This window comes from Callionymus lyra, chromosome 3, assembly GCF_982586985.1.
Source record: "Callionymus lyra chromosome 3, fCalLyr1.hap1.1, whole genome shotgun sequence".
In the NCBI taxonomy this organism is placed as follows: domain Eukaryota; kingdom Metazoa; phylum Chordata; class Actinopteri; order Syngnathiformes; family Callionymidae; genus Callionymus; species Callionymus lyra.
This window is the reverse complement of record NC_141820.1, coordinates 9,461,339-9,482,374: the sequence shown is the minus strand read 5'-3', so window position 1 is coordinate 9,482,374 and position 21,036 is coordinate 9,461,339. Positions and strand designations below refer to the sequence as shown.

Below are 21,036 nucleotides of genomic sequence, written 5' to 3'. Positions count from 1 at the left end.
TTACGACAAGCACTTATGGTCAATACCTCTAAATGGAGTGTTTGGCTGGGATTCGGGGGGCCCTCGGTGAGACAAAAGCTCCGGCGGCCGGGCCTGGAAGGTGCGCCGAGTGTGAAGTGTTTCCTGATTGATGATTGTTTATGGACGTGGCTGGCGAAGGCTTGTCAGTCGGGCGTTGGCGCTGCTGAATGATGGAGCTCCGGGTACAGGACGCACGTGATTCCAACATGGAACGCCTGATTGTCAACCCAGATAGGGTCATAAATTATTCCTCAACTTCTCTGAATATTTAGCGCCGCGATGTGTCGGCGAACGAAGAATGCAAGACGTTTATCACCGTTGTTAAAATTCTGACAACATAAATATTTATTAAATCGTCTGCATTATTCAGCCTCTGAATAGAGATGATTATGAGGTGTCGGTAGAAGAGCGCCGTCAAGAGGGGTCCTGTCACACGAGGGGCCGAAATCTTTTAGCATCTTCCTTATCTTATCTTAGGCACTGGTGACTTTATAGATCAACATGGAATTAATTGACTTTGATTAGGAGACAACTGTCCATTTAAAATAACTTGATATGACAGATTTAGTTCGACAAATACGACTCGGATAAATGGTGTGTGTTCATCGCTGCATGTTTATGATTGACAGTTACCTTTGTAGAAATAATTAATTAAAAAAAACTACACAAAAAGCTTTTAGTAATAACAATAAACACCCAACGTCTTGTGTCAACAATGTATTAATTCAATTTGTATTGAGAAATTACTTTGTTTTGGCTATATATTAATATAATTAATATTGTACAGTAAAATAGTTAGATTTTTGTATTTTTGATTAACATGAAAATATCCACTCGATCCAAAACTGAATCACTAAAAAAACTAAGAAAAAAGTTGAAATTAAGCCGCAGCTAGAGGGCAGTAATCCTTATATCCTCTGTAGCTAAAAAAAAAATATACCGTAATATTTTTTATTTATAATACTGTATCAATATTCGACAGCACTATGTCGATTTTTTTTATTTTGACTTTCTAATAATATTTAATTTTTTATATCATAGTTATTTGGTTTATAGTTCAATAAAGTTTGTTTAAAAATTATATATAATTTAATGTAAAAATAACAGCATTCACAGCATTTGTTAATTTTTGTCTTGCAATTACACTCCCGGACGCTAGATGGCAGCAATCATTACGTCCCTTACAGCTAATAGAACAATTAAATCCTGTGAAATCCCGGTGATGACTGAGGACAAGAGGATACAGTTGACTGCAGCAGCTTTTAAAGCTGATGTTTGGACATATTTTATTTGGAAAACAAATGAAAGCGGTTAGGACTTCGTCAAGAGTCATGTGGTCTGTAAATTCTACAACACCAGAGTCAAGTACTCGACAATACTACACATATATCCTTGTTACTACAGTATCACCATATATTGTATATATGTTGTCCATGTATCGTGATACGTGATCGTATCGCCAGATTCTCGCAATACACCCAACTAAAAATAATAATAATGATAACGTGATAAATCCGACATTTATTTTTGTCTATTAGTTCCCACAGTTAAAAGTCAGGGACCACATCCTGCTAACATTGTAGTGCATTTTTTCATTAAATTAATCGTTGTGTTATTTTTAGAAAAGAAAGAGGGTGTCATTGTGGCGATCAAAATTGACTGTGTCTTTACCTTGTATAAAAAATGAAATACAATGGATTTTCCGTTCTATTTTGCTGTAACTACACTGTTATTACACTCATTATTCATGACTCACTTGACTTAAGTGCATCAGGTCAGAAGAACCCGTAGTCAACAGTCAACAAGGATTGTTTCTCACACTCATTTAGATTTCAAACCGCAGCAGGGTGTTTATTCTGCCTCTTTAATTTCCATGTCACCATCAATTTACCTTCCACCGCTAATGTGCCTCCCTCCATGGTCGTATGTCAACGACTATTTAATCAATTCTCCTCTGACATAGATGATGGAGCAGGACATTCGCTTGCCACACTGTCACCTCACTCCATCTATGCTAACACGGCTAAATTGTTTTAGGCTAATTGCATTAGTCATTAATTGGGCTTTACAGGATTTTTAAAAAAGCTTTTTTTTTTTTATGGCAAAGTCAAACTTAATGATGAAAAATGCTTCGGTGCGTCAGAAGCCGTTGAACGGGCGAGAAAAATAAATATAAAAGTGAAAGAAAAACAGTGTTAATGAATTGTGAGGGAACGATCCGCAGGCGAGGGAAGAGATTTCAGAGGAAGCAGAGCAGAATTCTTGGGAGGCTGCATCGGTACTTTCTGCCATGGCAAGATTGATGTGCTCGGACAGAACAATCCCAGGGCCGTGGAGGGAACCCGAGGTGTACACACAGACACGACGCTCCTGCACTAGACTTTTCACCATTACCACGTTACAACTCTTCTTGTCTGTTTGGAAAAAAAATGCCGGGTGAACCGAGACTCCGGAGAGCAAAGTCCTCAGGGCTTGGCTGCACATATCGTGATTGGAAAAGGAAAAGAAAAAAAATCCTGGTTTGTAAATTACTCTCTAGGGTTGAGGGAGGGAACTGAATTTTTTTTTTTTTTTATGGTTTTCCGACATGAGGAAACACTCAAATGACGACACAGATGACAGAGGAGTTGATAGTAAATGACTGACTAATTGTAATATTGTCAAATTTGAATCAATCTTTTTTAACTATCTCTGTGTTTTTCCCTTTTTTCGACATCAGCTTCATTATGTATAATTTTAGAAAATCAATAATCTCTGTTCCTCATTTTATCTTAACCACTTAAATCTCTAAATTTAGGAAAATGTTGTCACAGCATAATCTGGATCTTATAATTCATGCGTTTGTGTCTTCTCGTCTGGACTATTGCAACAGTTTATTTTGGTGAATTCTGAGCCGCTCTAGTAGAAGAACTCACATTTCTCCGATCCTTCAAACTCTTCACTGGCTGCCAGTTTCTTTCAGGATCAACTTTAAAATTCTGGTTCTTACTTTCAGATCTATTCATGGTCAGACCTTCCATCACTGATCTGATCCAGACTTACACCTCAGCTCGGAGTCTACTGACTCCTTCAAGAAACATCTCAAGACACTTTTATTCATGCAGGCTTTTACTTGATTCTCTGAGACTCCTGTGTTTGTCTTGGTGTTATCTTGACCTTTTAAGTATATATTTTATTGTGTATTGTTTTGAGTGTTCAAGCGCTTTGCAAATATTACTTACTTACATGTATTGGTCACAATTTCAAATGAACAATAAAGAATGAGCAAGACAAACACACAACAAAAAACTAGGAACAAAATGTCACGCCAAAACCGGGATCAAAAACACAAAACCCAAGGAACAAAATCAGGAGCAAGAAATCAGAACACTCAGATAAAGAACAAAAGGAATGCAGCTGTAAACACAGTTTCCCACAGAAAAGAAAATTATAAAAGAGAAACTTTTACAGACATGGAGGATCAAAACCCTCTTATGTAATGTACTTCCTCAAAAGGGGAATATACAAGAAATAATTTATGAAAATCAACAGTATCTGACACCACGGACTGGAACAGAGAAGCTTAAATGGAAGCTGCACAGGTGCTGATTGCAGATCACATGTCAAGGGAAAGTTAAGTAGAGAGCAACACAAAATGCAAGTAACGAAAATGTGGCAATGGAGCTGGAGTTTTGGCTAGAATAAAAGTACACTTTTCTGGCGATCGAAAATAACTGGAAAAAATATATTCTTGTTGTGTTTGTTCTTGCTGCTTTTAATTGAGCTTAAAACAATTTTGTACCTGAGACTTGCTGTGTTTGACTGTTGGTTTCATTCACTAATTATATAAATGGATGGATTGATGGATGGATGGATGGATGGATGGATGGATGGATGGATGGATGGATGGATGGATGGATGGATGGATGGATACAGTAGATAGATGGATGGATGGATGGATGGATACAGTAGATAGATGGATGGATGGATGGATACAGTAGATAGATGGATGGATGGATGGATACAGTAGATAGATAGATGGATGGATGGATATAGTAGATGGCTAGATGGATAGATGGATAGATGGAAAGATGGATAGATGGATAGATGGATGGATGGATACAGTAGATAGATAAATGGATGGATGGATACAGTAGATGGATAGATGGATGGATAAATGGATAGATGGATGGATGGATGGATGGATGGATACGATAGATAGATAGATAAATAGATAGATAGATAGATAGATAGATAGATAGATAGATAGATACTGTAGAAAGATGGATGGATAGATACTGTAGAAAGATGGATGGATAGATAGATAGATACAGTAGAAAGATGGATGGATAGATAGATAGATACAGTAAAAAGATGGATGGATAGATAGATAGATACAGTAGAAAGATAGATGGATGGATGGATGGATAGCGGTTCTTGTTGGTACGTTTATTGATCCCATTATCAAATATATCAAATACTTTCCCTGCACCGTGAAGACAACATTATTCCTGAATAAAAGCTGGATAAAGGGCCTGGAACAACACAAGCGTCTTGTCTCTTCCTAAGAGGCTTGTTACCGGCCATCATGGTTATCTGGTGTCCATCTGAGCCTCAGACAGATTGAGTGAAATAACAAGAGCCAGACTGCAGGGAGAGAGTGACGGAGGACGAGATGGACGGAGAACAGACAGCTTGCGCAGCCCCGGCGTTCTGTCGACGTGCATTTTAAAGGGCAGTCTCTCCCGAGACAAGTGGTGGGATCCGGCTTTTTTTTTTTTCTTCTTCTTCTTCTGCTTCTTTTGTAGGTTTGCCGTCAAACTTGTTTAAGGGAACAGATTGGAAAACAGTTCCATCGCTTCTTTCGCTCTCGACTTTACAACCCTGCGCCGTCAGCGAGCGCTGGCTTCAAACAAGTCCACGGTCCGAGTCTCACCACGAGGTTCCTTGATGCTCGCCACGTTCACTTCCCTGCTTCCTCGACTCCTTATCTTTTGTTTTCAGAAGTAGCTCAACTAGGAAAGCATCATGTAGAACATTAAACATGTAAGAAAAGATAATATAATTAATTTAGTATTCACAAAACAAATACAAATATTGTTTTATATTCATCATACTTTTTCATATTACATTTTTTTTTTTAACCTAAAACACCAACCCTACCATGTCTCTGCTTCCTGCATTCTGCACGAATGCTCCTCCCATGATGCAACACTAATAGACTCAGGGACTCATCCTACTAAAACGAATCCTAAGCAGCAGTTATTAATTTAACAACTCAAGTACTGTTGAAAAGTTGTCCTGAAAACAACTTACATTCATATAATGTTGATATAAACATTGCCAGTGTCTAAGATAAGATAAGAGACAAATATGATGGATGTAGACATTAACAGCAAAACTGTCATTTGTTTGGTGAAGCAGGACAAAAACGTACATTACATTGAAATACAATATTGAATAAGACTCTTTTTCCTGCAAAAAAAATACATTTTGTCCAGCCCACGACTTGGACTGATTTTGATTTTCACAGTATTAAACCAACTTTTTGATATTTAATTCAAAAGACTACGAATTAAAACGAATTTTGAAAATTTGTCTTCATTTTTAAGTACCAAGAATATCAAACTCTATGTGTAAAAATAAAATCATCCATTAAAATATTGTTATTTCTATTATTTGAAAAGTATACTGTATATAAATCAACTTTTCAATACACAAATAGTAGGTTTATTCATATAGTAGGACTAAGAAATGTAATCATATACTTCTGATTCCGATATATTGAAATATGCAGTACTGTACACTATACACTGTACACTGTAAAATATTTGTGAAACCATGACACCACAGAAGTTGAACCACGATACGAAGAGGGTTGTCACAAGAAACACAGAGCTTACAAATATTCCTTTTTTTTGGATTTGGGGATTCATGTTATATATGTACTTAAATATGAATTCCATTTGGAACGAAAACTAAAGCGGTCAAAATTCTTGTTGGTATTTCTAGTCCGGTTGTAGAGGCTTAGTTTTGACATTAGAGTCATGACGTGGTGAAAACACCAAATCTTCTTTCGGGTTTTGACCTTTTGGACGAATTCCACGAACTCACTACTGTCTCCTAATACCGAGCATATCCCGAAAAGAAAATGGATAAAAATGACTGAAAACATGTGACACAGGTTTTGGCCGAACGGTCAATATCAATCGCCAACCACCCGACGCTTTGCACGACAATAGTGTAATTATTAAATATTGTGTGTTCAGTGAAACCCCCTTTTGTTCCGCCACACAAACGCACACACACACACTCGGCTACACAAACAGGTGCTCGGTGAGCCTCAGGTTTTTGATCCAGGGGCAGTAATTTGCCATTAGATGAGGGACAGGTGCAGCTGCTTCTGTTTGTGATGCTAACAAGGCATTTCATCATGGTTAGCTCTTGGCTGGCGCGCCCATCAGCTCGCGTTGTTGTCACGATGTCACACTCTCACACACACACACACACACACGTGTCTAGAATATGCACACACACACCAACGCAGATCTGGGAATGTAAAGTGGTTTAAACAAAGGTGCAGATCGTCTCACTGGACTCTAGTTGTGTGTTTCGTTCCTTGTTATTTCACTACAGCGTCCGTCGCTAGGTTGCCAAGGAAACGCCTTCCCCAGTGACCTTGAGCGTGTCACGGTTTAGTTAGATCCTTGTGGAGATGAAGTGGGTCATCTCCATGTCCCTAATTGACGGCCCGAGCTCCTTATCCTTGTGCAGGGAAACACTATGGATCGCCCTGGATAACATCTCCGGGAGGATTCCTGTCGTCACCTGTGGGGTCGTGGCCATGGGAGCGATTGGACACGTAAAGACAGATTACCGCAAATGTTTATGGAATATGATGAAATTAGATTACAATATGATTTCATAATGGATAAGTATCACAAAATAATGGGTTTATTTCAGAAATAATGTAATAATATCTTGAGATAACATTATAATATCTTGAAATAACTTGGTAATATCATGAAATAACGTGTAAATATCATGAAATAACTTGGCAATATAAAATAACGTGATAATATCTTGAAATAACGTGATTATATCATGAAATAACATTATAATATCTTGAAATAACTTGATAATATCATGGAATAACATTATAATATCTTGAAATAACTTGATAATATCATGGAATAACATTATAATATCTTGAAATAACTTGATAATATCATGGAATAACGTGATAATATCATTAAATAACGTGTTAATATCATAAAATAACGTGTTAACATCACATAATAATGTGATAATATCATGATATAACATGATAATATCATGAAATAACGTGTAAATATCATGAAATAACTTGGTAATATCATGAAATAACGTGATAATATCATTAAATAACGTGTTAATATCATAAAATAACGTGTTAACATCACATAATAATGTGATAATATCATGATATGACATGATAATATCATGAAATAACGTGTAAATATCATGAAATAACTTGGTAATATCATGAAATAACGTGATTATATCATGAAATAACATTATAATATCTTGAAATAACTTGATAATATCATGGAATAACATTATAATATCTTGAAATAACTTGATAATATGGAATAAAGTGATAATATCATAAAATAACGTGTTAACATCACATAATAATGTGATAATATCATGATATAACATGATAATATCATGAAATAACATGTTAATATCATGAAATATTGTGATAATATCATGAAATAACGTGTTAATATCATAAAATAACGTGATCATATGATTAAATAACTTGATAATATCATTAAATAACGTGTTAATATCATAAAATAACGTGTAAACATCATAAAATAATGTGATATTATGATGATATAACATGATAATATCATGAAATAACATGTTAATGTCATGAACTAACGTGTTAATATCGTGAAATAACGTGATAATATAATAATAATAATAATAATAATAATAATAATCTCTATTTATATAGCGCCTTTCTAGACCAGGGTCACAAAGCGCTTTGACGTGATAATATCATTAAATAACGTGATGATATCATTAAATAACGTGTTAATATCATAAAATAACGTGTTAATGTCATGAACTAACGTGTTAATATCATGAAATAACGTGATAATATCATTAAATAACGTGATAATATCATTAAATAACGTGATAATATCATTAAATAACGTGATAATATCATTAAATAACGTGTTAATATCATTAAATAACGTGATAATATCATTAAATAACATGATAATATCATGAAATGACATGTTAATGTCATGAACTAACGTGTTAATAACGTGAAATAACCTGATAATATCAGGAAATGACATGATAAACTCATGATATAACGCAAATAAATCATTAATTTAAGCCGGAACATCATGAAATAATATCATAATATTATGAAATAACATGATTATATCATGAAACTTTACAGCATATTGTGCTATGCTTTACATGCATTTCTGTGTCTTAAATATTGATTCCAGAATTGATTTCTTTGGGGAAAAGATCAGCATTGAATGTTTAATCTCCATGTTTAACCTCAACGTTTCCAACATCGAAATCAATGAATGATTAATTGAATTATTCGCATACAAATGATAAACGCCGCAAGTAATATATGAATTACTTGTATTTATACCTGCTGATGATTTGACCATAATCTATAGAAGTATATCGAGAAAAAAAAAGAACATTTCATTATTTTTTTTATAAAGAATATCAAAATATGTGTAAAAATAAAATCATTCACTTTGAAAATAGTATTATTTAAATTATTTTACAAAATAAACACCGACAAACACAGACAAACAACAAAAAAAACCCTAACACAGACAAAAAGACACAAACAAATAGAGACAAACACAAACAAACACACAAAAACAAACAAACAAACACAGACACAAACACACATGAACAAACGCTGACAAACAGTCACAAACGAAAATACACAAACGGACACACACAAACAGAGACAAACACACACAATCAAACACTGACAAACAAACACAAACGAACATACAAAAACAAACACACACAAACAAACATGAACAAACGCTGACAAACAGTCACAAACGAAAATACACAAACGGACACACACATACAGAGATAAACACACACAATCCAACACTGATAAAACAGACACAAACAAACACAGGCAAACTCGCACAAACACTGACAAACACACACAAACAAACACAGACAAATACACACAAACAAACACAGACAAACAGACAGTTGAACACACATAAAAAACACAAACAAACGCAGACTAGCAAACACAAAGTGTACTGTATATATATCCACTTTTCATTGAATGAATTATTGAATCCAAAAATGTACTTTAATGGTTAAAAACACAACATTTCAATAAAAGCTATACAAGTTTCAACCATTCAATATTCTGATGTCACTCATACACTTCCATAAACTGCTCAAGAACGTGATTCTTTGACCTTTTTCAGGCTGGAATGTATTTTTCAAAATGATCGGCGACAGATCCGCTGGTTCCCGGACACTTGCTAGATCACATTCAGCCTAATTGAGTGTGATTTATCAGGAGCGCACTAGCGCTAGGATATTGCCGCTTTAATGAGAAATCGATATCACTGGATCCCAGAAGCTTTGTCTAAAAGGTCAGTGCAAGGAAATATGAGGAAAAAGGCTTTTGGAATCAACTACCCTTTAGCAAGCTGTCGCTTCACTAATATCTTCTAAACAGCAACACACTAACACACTCGTTTCAAATGCCAAACAATCCAGGAAAGAAAGGCTTTTTCAATACTTGGGGGAAATCTCCTAAAATTACCCTTTTACAAGTTGGAAATGATGGAGGGAGCGTGTGCTGGTACATCGTGAATCTAATATTCTTACATGGTTTTCTTTCCAATTTCATCTTGATCTTCGGTAGAACCCATCATTTCTTTCTAACACACCTTATTTCATGATTCCTGTGAGCGCTAACCCTGTGCGACTGGGACAAATAAACCCCCAAAATGACAGGAATTGGATTTTCGAACTGCTGTAAAAATACTTCTCTTTGTGGTCGTACTCTTGATTTTATGGAGCATCAAGACATGTTATTGTGTTTTGCACATAGCAACGCAGTTTATAAAAACACAATTTTAACACAAATAAAAACATACATGTGGAGATGAACGGAATCAAAACCTATTTTCACATCAATACACACGCATACAGACACACATGTACATGTATGTACACACAGACACAACACAAATAGACACACACTCATGAAGAGACAAACAACCGATCACTCACGCACAAACAAACACAAATAAACCCAGAGAACATACAAACACAGATAAACACATTAAAACACACACAAGCTCACACAAATACACAGAAACACAGAAAAATAATTACATACAAGCAGACACCCACCAACACACACACAAACAAACACTTACACAAACACAGACAAACACATACACACAAAAACAGACAAACAAACGCACACAACCAAACACAAACAAACACACACAGACAATTAAACACCCACAAGCAAACACAGACAAACACACACACACACACAAAAACACAGACAAACAAACACAGGCAAGCACAGACAAACAAACATAGAAAAACACACACAAACAAACAAACACAGACAAACAAACAAAAACAACTGAACACAACCAAACACTCACACAAACAAACACACACAGACAAATAAACACACACACGCAAACACTCACACAAACAAACAAACACAGACAAATAAACACACACAAGCAAACACTCACACAAACAAACAAACACAGACAAATAAACACACTCAAGCAAACACTCACACAAACAAACAAACACAGACAAATAAACACACACAAGCAAACACTCACACAAACAAACAAACACAGACAAATAAACACACACAAGCAAACACTCACACAAACAAACACACACAGACAAATAAACACACTCAAGCAAACACTCACACAAACAAACACACACAGACAAATAAACACACTCAAGCAAATACTCACACAAACAAACAAACACAGACAAATAAACACACACAAGCAAACACTCACACAAACAAACAAACACAGACAAATAAACACACACAAGCAAACACTCACACAAACAAACACACACAGACAAATAAACACACACACGCAAACACTCACACAAACAAACAAACACAGACAAATAAACACACACAAGCAAACACTCACACAAACAAACAAACACAGACAAATAAACACACTCAAGCAAACACTCACACAAACAAACAAACACAGACAAATAAACACACACAAGCAAACACTCACACAAACAAACAAACACAGACAAATAAACACACACAAGCAAACACTCACACAAACAAACACACACAGACAAATAAACACACTCAAGCAAACACTCACACAAACAAACACACACAGACAAATAAACACACTCAAGCAAATACTCACACAAACAAACAAACACAGACAAATAAACACACACAAGCAAACACTCACACAAACAAACAAACACAGACAAATAAACACACTCAAGCAAACACTCACACAAACAAACAAACAAACACAGACAAATAAACACACACAAGCAAACACTCACACAAACAAACACACACAGACAAATAAACACACACAAGCAAACACTCACACAAACAAACAAACACAGACAAATAAACACACTCAAGCAAACACAGACAAACACACTAACAAACACAAATAAACACACACAAACAAATACATACAATCACACAAAAAAACATAGACAAACAAAGACGAAGACAGAAAAACACACACGAACAAACACAGACAAACAAACACAAACACACACACAAACAAACAAACACAGAAAACACACACAAGTTAAAGACCAGAGAACAAAACATAAACCATGACACTCCATAAACCAAACAGAGCGACCCTTAAAGAGTAAAAAAGCAGCAGTGAAGGAATCTCTGTTCTTCTGAAGCTGGTTGTGAGCGAACAGGTGAATCAATCTCTCCGTCATGAATTATTCTGTGCGAGGTTGTAATGGAGGCCACGTTTATGATACCGCTGGACTCGTCTTATTATGGTTGCTTAATGTCAGGCTTATACCATCGCGATTATACATCCCTCCATCTCCTCTCCTCCTCCACCTCCTCCCTCCTTCCTTTTAACTCGTCTCCAGCGTTCGTCTTTAACTTTCCCCTCCATCGCGAGAACACAAATGATCAATGTCTTCATCGGACGCGAGGCTAAATATATCGACTCCCAGCCTGCATCGCTGCTCTTTCATTTAGCCTGTTGGCATGACAACAAACTGGTCGGGCCTGTTATGGAGTTGAACAGATGGAAGCGCACGTGTGCCCAGAAGTATGCGTAATACACGGCAGGACATTTTATTCTTGGTTCGCTTTCATTGTGCCTTGAATAAAAAAAAACCTGTCACTTAATTTAACGAAAAACTTTTTGAGTCTTCTAGGTGTGAGGCAACTTTTGATAGAGGAACTGAATAACTTTTTTCTCTAGATCTGATGTTTCCCTGTGATAAAATAATAAACTCCAACACATTTAAAACCAGAACAAATTGTCCTAAAATGTAGTAAAAGTGCATTTTCAGGTTAATATTTGTTGGTTTAATCTGCAGCTTCACATCAGTGATTCTCGATTAAGAACATTTTTTCACTATTTTTGTCCACTTTCAGCCGCTAACTAAAGAGATTGGCTCCTCGGATGCATCGGTTACAACTTCATTCCTTTAATTCTAGAGCTAAAGTTTGTTTTCCTGTCTAAACAAGAAGGATGTGTCTCGCCTGCAGTTCATACAAAACTCTGCAGCGAGAATTCTGAGCAGTAGAAGAACTCACATTTCTCCGATCCTTAAAACTCTTCACTGGCTTCTAGTTTCTTTCAGGATCCATTTTAAAATTCTGGTTCTTACTTTCAGATCTATTCATGGTCAGACCTTCCATCAGTGATCTGATCCAGACTTACACCCCAGCTCGGGCTCTGAGGTCTGTGGATCAGAATCTACTGATGGTTCCTGAACACGGTTCAGGACCAGAGGAGAGAAATCCTTCCAGACTGTTGCTCCTAAGCTTTGGAACCATCTCTGTGTTTGATGATCTACTGACTCCTTCAAGAAACATCTGTGTTTGATGATCTACTGACTCCTTCAAGAAACATCTGTGTTTGATGATCTACTGACTCCTTCAAGAAACATCTGAAGACACTTTTATTTGTTCAGGCTTGTCCTTGATTTTCTGGAACTCCTGTGTTGTTCTCAGTTTTATCTTGACCTTTAAAGTATATATTTTATTGAATATTGTTTTGATTTTTTAAGCGCTTTGTGACCCTGGTCTGGAAAAGCTCTCTATAAATAAAAAAATACTTACTTACTTACTTACCATCGATCTGGAGACAGATCGTAAGAGATAAAACACTGAATAATACACACAAAGTCTGTCAACACTAAGATTTGTTTTTGTCTTCTGCACTGGATTGTATATGATGTAGATAAAGGGATTTAGGGAACGTTTTGCACTCAAAGAGCCATTTAATACAGTTAAGGAAACACTGGGAGCCGTAAAAACTGTTTTGACTTCAAAACTAAAATATGATGCAATATAAGGATCACTAACTTTGTTCGGCTTTACGCTATTACTATATACACTATAAACAAACGGTAAAAAGTTCTAACTTTTCTACTCGCCCTCTCATGTCGACTAGTCCGAAAATAATCCCAACCCTGTGTTGACATGAGGGTGAGTAGAAAGTTTCAATTTTGAATATCATTCTAAGCATTGATGATGTTTTGTACTGTATTTTTACTGCAGTGTCTCCTATAGAGTTCTTATGCAAAGCAGTTTGTGACTCTGAGAGGAAATATTTTCATCTTAACCTGGTCTTTCTTAACAGCTTAATGTACACAGATTCTTACTTTGAGAGAAAGTGGTAAAACAATTCAAGTAGTTAACGCTAACTAGTCAATGGATGGTGGAAATCAATCCATCTTTAATGAGAGCGGATCACTTTATACTATATTATTACTACATTATATTCATCCAATACACAGCCCTACTCAATAGTAAACAAGTTCAACCCTATGCGTTTACTAGTGAACTAGTAAGAAATGTATTTTCAACATTCACAATATATCATGCAAGCTAGTTAACCAGTTAGGACAGAGAAGCTTTAAGTAAGTAAGTAAGTCATTTTTATTTGTATAGCGCTTTTCTAGACCAGGGTCACAAAGCGCTTAAACAATCAAAACAATATTCAATAAAGTATATACTTTAAAGGGCAAGATAAAATTTTAAAATTTAACTCGTTAACTAGGTTAAATTTTGGACCTCACTTTGACTAGTTAAGTCGGAACACTCCCGTAAAAATGTCGACCGTCAGTTGATTTCTAGTTGACTAGTTCAGCTAAAAAAGGGGTTGCTAGTTAACTCACTTGACGAATTAAACTAGTTTTAGTTGTAGGCATTTTGAACTTTCCTGATCCACAAGTATGTTTTTTTAGCCTTAACTAGTAAAGTAGTAACTGGAAACTGCATGCCAGTTCAATAGACTTGACTCAGTTTGACTAGTTTACATGTCGCAACCCACTAGTGAACTAGTTTGCATAGTTGAGACGTGGATATCATGGATGTGGAGTAAATTCTGGCTCAGGTTTCCACAGCAGGTGTGAAGGTGTTACTTCAATTGAATTCACGGCAAAGACAAAGTAGAAAACTATATTTTTTGCACAAGATGGATTCTTTTAAACCCGATTGCAACATCATCTTTACAAGATTCTCCAACATGGTTTCCTCTCTCAGTAGAATCTGCTTACGACGGTCGTACATCACGAGAGCGACACGAATATTGCGTTCACTGCCTCACGTCGGTTAAGTGAAGAAAACCATTAAAAAGAAAACAACTGCGTGACTCAGCGCTGTTAAAAAAAACTTTTTTTTTTAAATGAATGATTGTTCTGTTTTTAATCACAGCTCAGATTTACCAATTCCATTTCACAGTTTGAAGGAAATAAATAATGTAATAAAACGTTTTTTAATCATGATATAAATAGACTTTCGGTGGAGTTCAATAGCAATTATTAAGAAGAACAAAAGAAGGTTTTGACACCTACGATGAATTTTTTTTAATCCACATAATTCCTACTTTGTCACCACAGACGATTCGGTGTCACAAAAAAAAAACGACACAATCTTCCCGGCCCACCTTCCTACTGACGGAGAGCCCCGGAATAATAACGGTATGCAAAGGAGGGAGCTTTGCTAATGGCCTGCTGTTCTAGTCTGCTGTGTGTCCAGGATTAGGAATCCCCACTGTGTCTAATCACATCTCCTTCCTCTCATTTTACCTGAGGCATATCCGCAATCTATTCTGGACGCGGCGCGTCGGGGAAGTCGACGTCTGCTGCCAGCGTGAACCAACACGCATCACGCGCTGACGGCCGAGCCTTTCGGTTGGAAAGATTCTCTCCTCGTACAGTTTTTGTTTGACACTTTTGGAAGTAAATCACAATATTGAATGGTTGAATTCAACATATTGTCCCTATCGTGTTGTCTCAGGCCTGGAAACAAAAGGGTATGTGGTATCCTTTGTGTTTTCTTAGGGTCAGGGTGACCCAAAGGCCCGAAAACAAACGTGTATGTGGTATCCCTTGTCTTTTCTTAGAGTCAAGGTTACCCCGAAGGCCCGAGAGCAAAGTTTTTTTTTCAGTATCCCTTGTGTTGTCTCTGGGTGAAGATCAATGACCTTCCATAAATACATATGCAGTGGTGGAGGTCGTTCCTTTAGGACCCAGAGACAACACAAGGGATACAACAAAGGTCTTTGGGTCACTTTGACCCTGAGATGACATGTGTAACATTTTGCTTACAGTTTAATTATTCCTTGTTGATGCTTGAATTAAATGTTGTGTATTTTCAAAGGTTACATTTGTTTTAATGGAACAATTAATTAAAAAAATACAATATATGTATTTACTGTATTTTGTATTTTGTATTTTTTAACGGTTCAATTTTCAAAAAGTTAATTCATTGTACAATTATTTTTTTTTACAAATTAATTATTGTATTCTCATTCAAATGAATGAAATATACATTTTTTGAATTAATCTTTTGTAAATCGTCTTTTGAATTCAGCATAAAACTGTTATACTTACTTTACTTATATATACTTATTTTAAGCCAATCACGCGATGCGCAGACGATCATGTGACTCTGTCTGGTGGCATATATGATTTTTTGAAAATACAATATGATATAATATTCGGTATGAAAAATTGTAAAAAAAAAACAACAAACAAGCAAGTAAAATGACATAATTAAATCATTTATTTATTTTATTTTAAACCTTTAATGTATCCTTTAATGTAACCTTCCAATATGCATTTTTTTAATTAAATAATTAAAAAAAAGAACTTAAAAGCAACATTCTTATAATAAAAAAATAAAAATAATAGTGAATAAAAAAAAATTAAAAGGTTAATTTCATCATACAATATATTTTCTGATACACTTCCATAGAAACATCTCCAGTAGACGCTTGGACCAGATCACTTCACTGTTGTTCTGCAGGGAATCTGGTTCGGTTTCTGCCCGATGGTTAACAAGGTCAAATGACTCTCTGGATGAAATGAAGTGTGCGTGGAGGATCTGAACACACACAAACACACACACACACACACACACACACAAACACACAAACACACACACGTCAGCTGCAGACACTGCTTGGAAATAGAGTGAAGAAGCGAAAACCAGTTCGCCTGATCACGTAGCAATCAATACCAACCTCCACTTGTTTTCTCTCTCTCTCTCTCTCTCTCTCTCTCTCTCTCTCTCTCTCTCTCTCTCTCTCTCTCTCTCTCTCTCTCTCTCCTCTGCTCTGTCGTTCAGCTCCATTCATGTACATGATCTGGTTGTTCTTTGAAATGGAGGCTGAAGGCTGGAGGACACTGTATTATTATTATTATTATTATTTATATGTTGCTTTCAGGACCAAAGAGAAATGATTGAGATCCTTTTATCTGTTGATTGAATTCATGCTTCACTGGTCGACCAAAGAAAATCAACTTCACATGCAAAAGATGCATTATTTTGTCCTTGTTAAAGTCAATCATGGGAGTCTTTGTCCTCCACGATGGTAGAGATTTGATGGGAAATTTGATTCGAAAAAGTCTGATATTGACTTTCAGTTCCGCATTCATAGTCACGAGCGGTTGGTAGTGACTGAAAAAAACAAATTAGTTTTTTCTCCGCAGCGTGTTTTGACTCTCCCTTAGGAATAGAGTGAGTAGCAAGGACCTCTGGGAGAAGCTCGGAGTAGAACCGATGAGGTGGCTTTGACGTCCTTTTTAAATGTATTTGAAGTCTTAACAATTTTACTTGCAAGGAGAGTTTAATACAGAACCTTCTCATCAAATGTCCCCTTTTGCTCTTTAAAGGTAGAGCTGATTTGGTAGCATCTTTATACTCTAGCTTAAGTTATTTATAACCCCATGAGAGACAGGAACACGAGAAAATAACACAAGAAAAACTCAGAAAAGATGGTGTTAAGAAAAAGCTAACAAAGATTAGCGTTTTTCTTTTCTCTGTATGTGATTGAACCTGTCTGACTTTCTCAGACTATTTATTATTTTATTTTTTGGCTTTGACGTCCTATTGGATATGGTATGAGGTATGTCTGAACGGTAGGAGACCCAGGACACGCCGGAGAGACTTTGTCTCTCATCTGGTCTGGGAATGTCTTGATGTTCCCCAGAGAAATTTTGATGATGTAGCTGAGAAAAGGGAAAGTCTGGGAACCTCGCTGAAGACCCCGGATGAGAGAAGGAAACCGAGAAACCCTTGTAACTTTGGTAAAATGAGTCCTGAATGATTTGTGTCTGAATATATAAAATGGTAGTAGCTGTCAATACATGATAAGTTCATCCATTGATCATAATGGTGGACCATCAAGAGAAGGACGATCTATCTTCATGTCTTGTGTCTGTGGATTCTCTGTTGTGAGCCAAAAAAATGTAAATGAATTCTACCAAACTAAGAAATTAGTCACAATTTACAACAATTTTTTTCAAAGCTTTCCATAGGATTTCTATATTTCTATATTTCATACGTATTCCTTCTGTTATTTTTCCTTCTGGAAAGCTTTGTTCTAAAGGCATTGTTGGAAAACGTGGCTCAGATTTTTTTTTAGATCTTTTAGACTTTTTTCTTGAAAGAAAAAAAGTATTCAAAGTATTACACACTTCATCAGCACTTCACAGATATGTATTATGGTTCTATCATGAGTGTTACAGATGTCCTACAGAACTTTGTCTCTTGTCTCTGGGTCAAGGTGACCCGAAGGCATGAAAACAAATGTGTTTGTGGTATCCCTTGTGTTATCTCTGGGTCAAGGTGAACCAGGTATTTTCAGCTAGTACTCTATATTCTCATGTTAATAACATGTAAGATCTACTAGGGCGACACTTTTTACTTTAACTGCTATATTTGAATCATGTTATACTTGTATTTCTTTGTTTTCAGCTGCTTAATCTAAAACAAATGTGTCAAACTCAAGGTGGACTGCCAGATACCAGTAACAAAAAATCCATCAGGAAAGGAATTAACAAAAAGTCATACTTCATGTCACGGTTTTCTTATATATACATTTTACTAGGTGTACAAACTCAAGCGTAAATAAGTATATCCTCTCTTGTGTGAATGATTTTGACACTCCTAACGTGGGATTCTTCTACTTTTAACAAATAAAATATTGGCGTACATGAAGAGTAAAAGCTTGTTTGAAAGAGTTTATGGATACATTTCCATAAATACTGTATTGTTTGTTCGAAGGACAGATTCAATACTGAGCCAACTTTACACAAGTCTGTATGTGTGAAATGACCAAAATAGATGTCCTGACTATCTTTAGCTTCAACTGTCCTTTCATGTACTTTCTCGTCCAACTTTAAATGTCTCGCAGGAAGTCACGATTTTTAACGAGATTCTTCTCTCCTCCACCTTCTACAGTGCGACAACGCCAAGGGCCTCCGAGCCTTCTTCGACGCCATTTGCTACGGACCCAAACACCTGATGATCTTCGGCGGCGTGTGTCCATCCGTGACGTCCATCATCGCCGAGTCCCTGGAGGGCTGGAACCTGGTGCAGGTAGGACCGGTTCTGGTGCTTTTTTTCTGAAGCGTGGAAATATTAGGGTTGGCATCGGAACACTGGGGTCACAATCCTTCACCCCATTGCTAATGTATGGTTTCTTTTTGTAGCTGAGTTACACAATACATTTAGACAATCTTTAGTACTGTTTTAAATACTTCAATAAACTCCAGAGAGAGCTTCAACCAAAGAAGTAAAATAAGAAAAGTATCCATCTTAATCAATTGTTATTTCATCTCTTCACAAATAAAGAGTAAATAAATACATAAAATACTAGATTATTGTTGCCAATCACGCCCACATAATCTGGGACCAGCATCTGAGTAAATATTGTTGAATATTAAACATTTGGAAAAGATACAGTACAGGCCAAAAGTCTGGACAAACCTTCTGGGCTCGTTCAAAGTTTTTTGCAATTTTCTGGACTGACTGACCTTCATTTTCTTAAAGGGCAGCTAATGTCAAAACTCTCCTAAATCACTCGCATGTTTCAAATCTTCCTCTCCAAGATGCAGTAAGTCCCTCATCATGACCTTGTTTTGAACTTATTATTTTATAAAGCTGCTCTGAATTCTGGGCAAATGAGAGGTTACGAGGGTCATTATGATGTAATAATAGCTTCACTCCTCCAGCCAGCCTGTAATCGCGTCCACTTTGTTTACACAACAGGTCCTTTCAAGGTGGAGCCTTTTCCCAATTTGTTGTCTCTTGACGAAATCCTGGTGTTTGTTTTGAAGCTGACGAAGGTCACCGAGTGCAGATAAGACACAAGGGTTCGTCCGGAGACGAGGATAATTCATTTTTTAAGTGGCTGCATTTGAAACCGAATGTCACGTTTTGTGACATTTATTTTGCCGCTCGCGATTACGCCGTGAAATCTCACGCCTTTCATGTGGGTTTTTTTTTGACCGACTCTTTCGTCACGGGTTACTCATGAATGAGGTGATTTGCCATCAGAAGGAAGGAGAGAATGACTGTGTGTTTGTTTACCTAATGTTTCTGCTGAAGCAATAATGAAAGATCAAAGATCATGTTCTTTATTCAACGTTTGAGTTTTTGTTCAAATGTTTCACAGATTTAATGGATGACTTTGGTGTGTCAAACTAAAGTGGGTCATTTTTACCTCATGGTTTATCATCTTAGTTTAGTATCTTACTTATTGAATGTCCTCTATCAATACCTACATTATTTTGCACTGTAGACATTGGTCACCTTCTCTAATGCCATTTAGACTCATTATCTCTTCATCCACTGATGTTTTATTAATGTGTTTATTGTATTTTAAATGTGTAGAACCCAGTTCTAAGGGTTCTCCTGATGATTTACTGTTGTTAAGACGTTTCTATTTGTTCAGGCTTTTCCTTGAATTTCTCGAACTCCTGTGTTGTTCTCAGTATTATCTTGATCTTTAAAGTATGTACTTTTTTGAGTATTGTTTTGATTGTTTAAGCGCTTTGTGACCCTGGTCTCGAAAAGCGCTATATAAATAAATATTACTTACTTACTTACTTACTTACTTAAATTGTGGATGTCACACGGCTACACACATCCTTGAACACAAACAGGGATCTGCCACAACACAACATAGTACGTTGACAAGACAAAGACTAAGGAAAAAATAAATTAAAATTAAATGTGAAAACTAGTGTTATTTTTTTGTCTTTTTTATTTGTATCAGTTTCGGTTAAATCCGTATGTTTTCTTTTTAAGTCCACTCTAGTTTCAGTCAACAAAAACTCTAATATTTTTTAATTCAAAGAAAAATGTCGACATTTATGTCTATTTCACGATGAGGCAACTTTTATTTAATAGATTTTCTTTTGGTCATAAAAACCATTAATCTTGGCATAGTCTCATTTAACATTTACTTA

At 36.1% G+C, this 21,036-nt stretch overlaps 1 protein-coding gene across 1 annotated transcript in view; it reads left to right on the top strand.

Annotated features, from left to right (window-relative positions):
* Positions 1–21,036, top strand: part of gabbr2 (gamma-aminobutyric acid (GABA) B receptor, 2) — a 247,522-nt gene that overhangs the window by 55,517 nt on the left and 170,969 nt on the right. Inside the window, exon 2 of the mRNA XM_087786379.1 lies at positions 19,025–19,162. Coding sequence (XP_087642505.1) covers positions 19,025–19,162 — 138 coding nt within the window. The remainder of the gene's footprint in view (positions 1–19,024; positions 19,163–21,036) is intronic.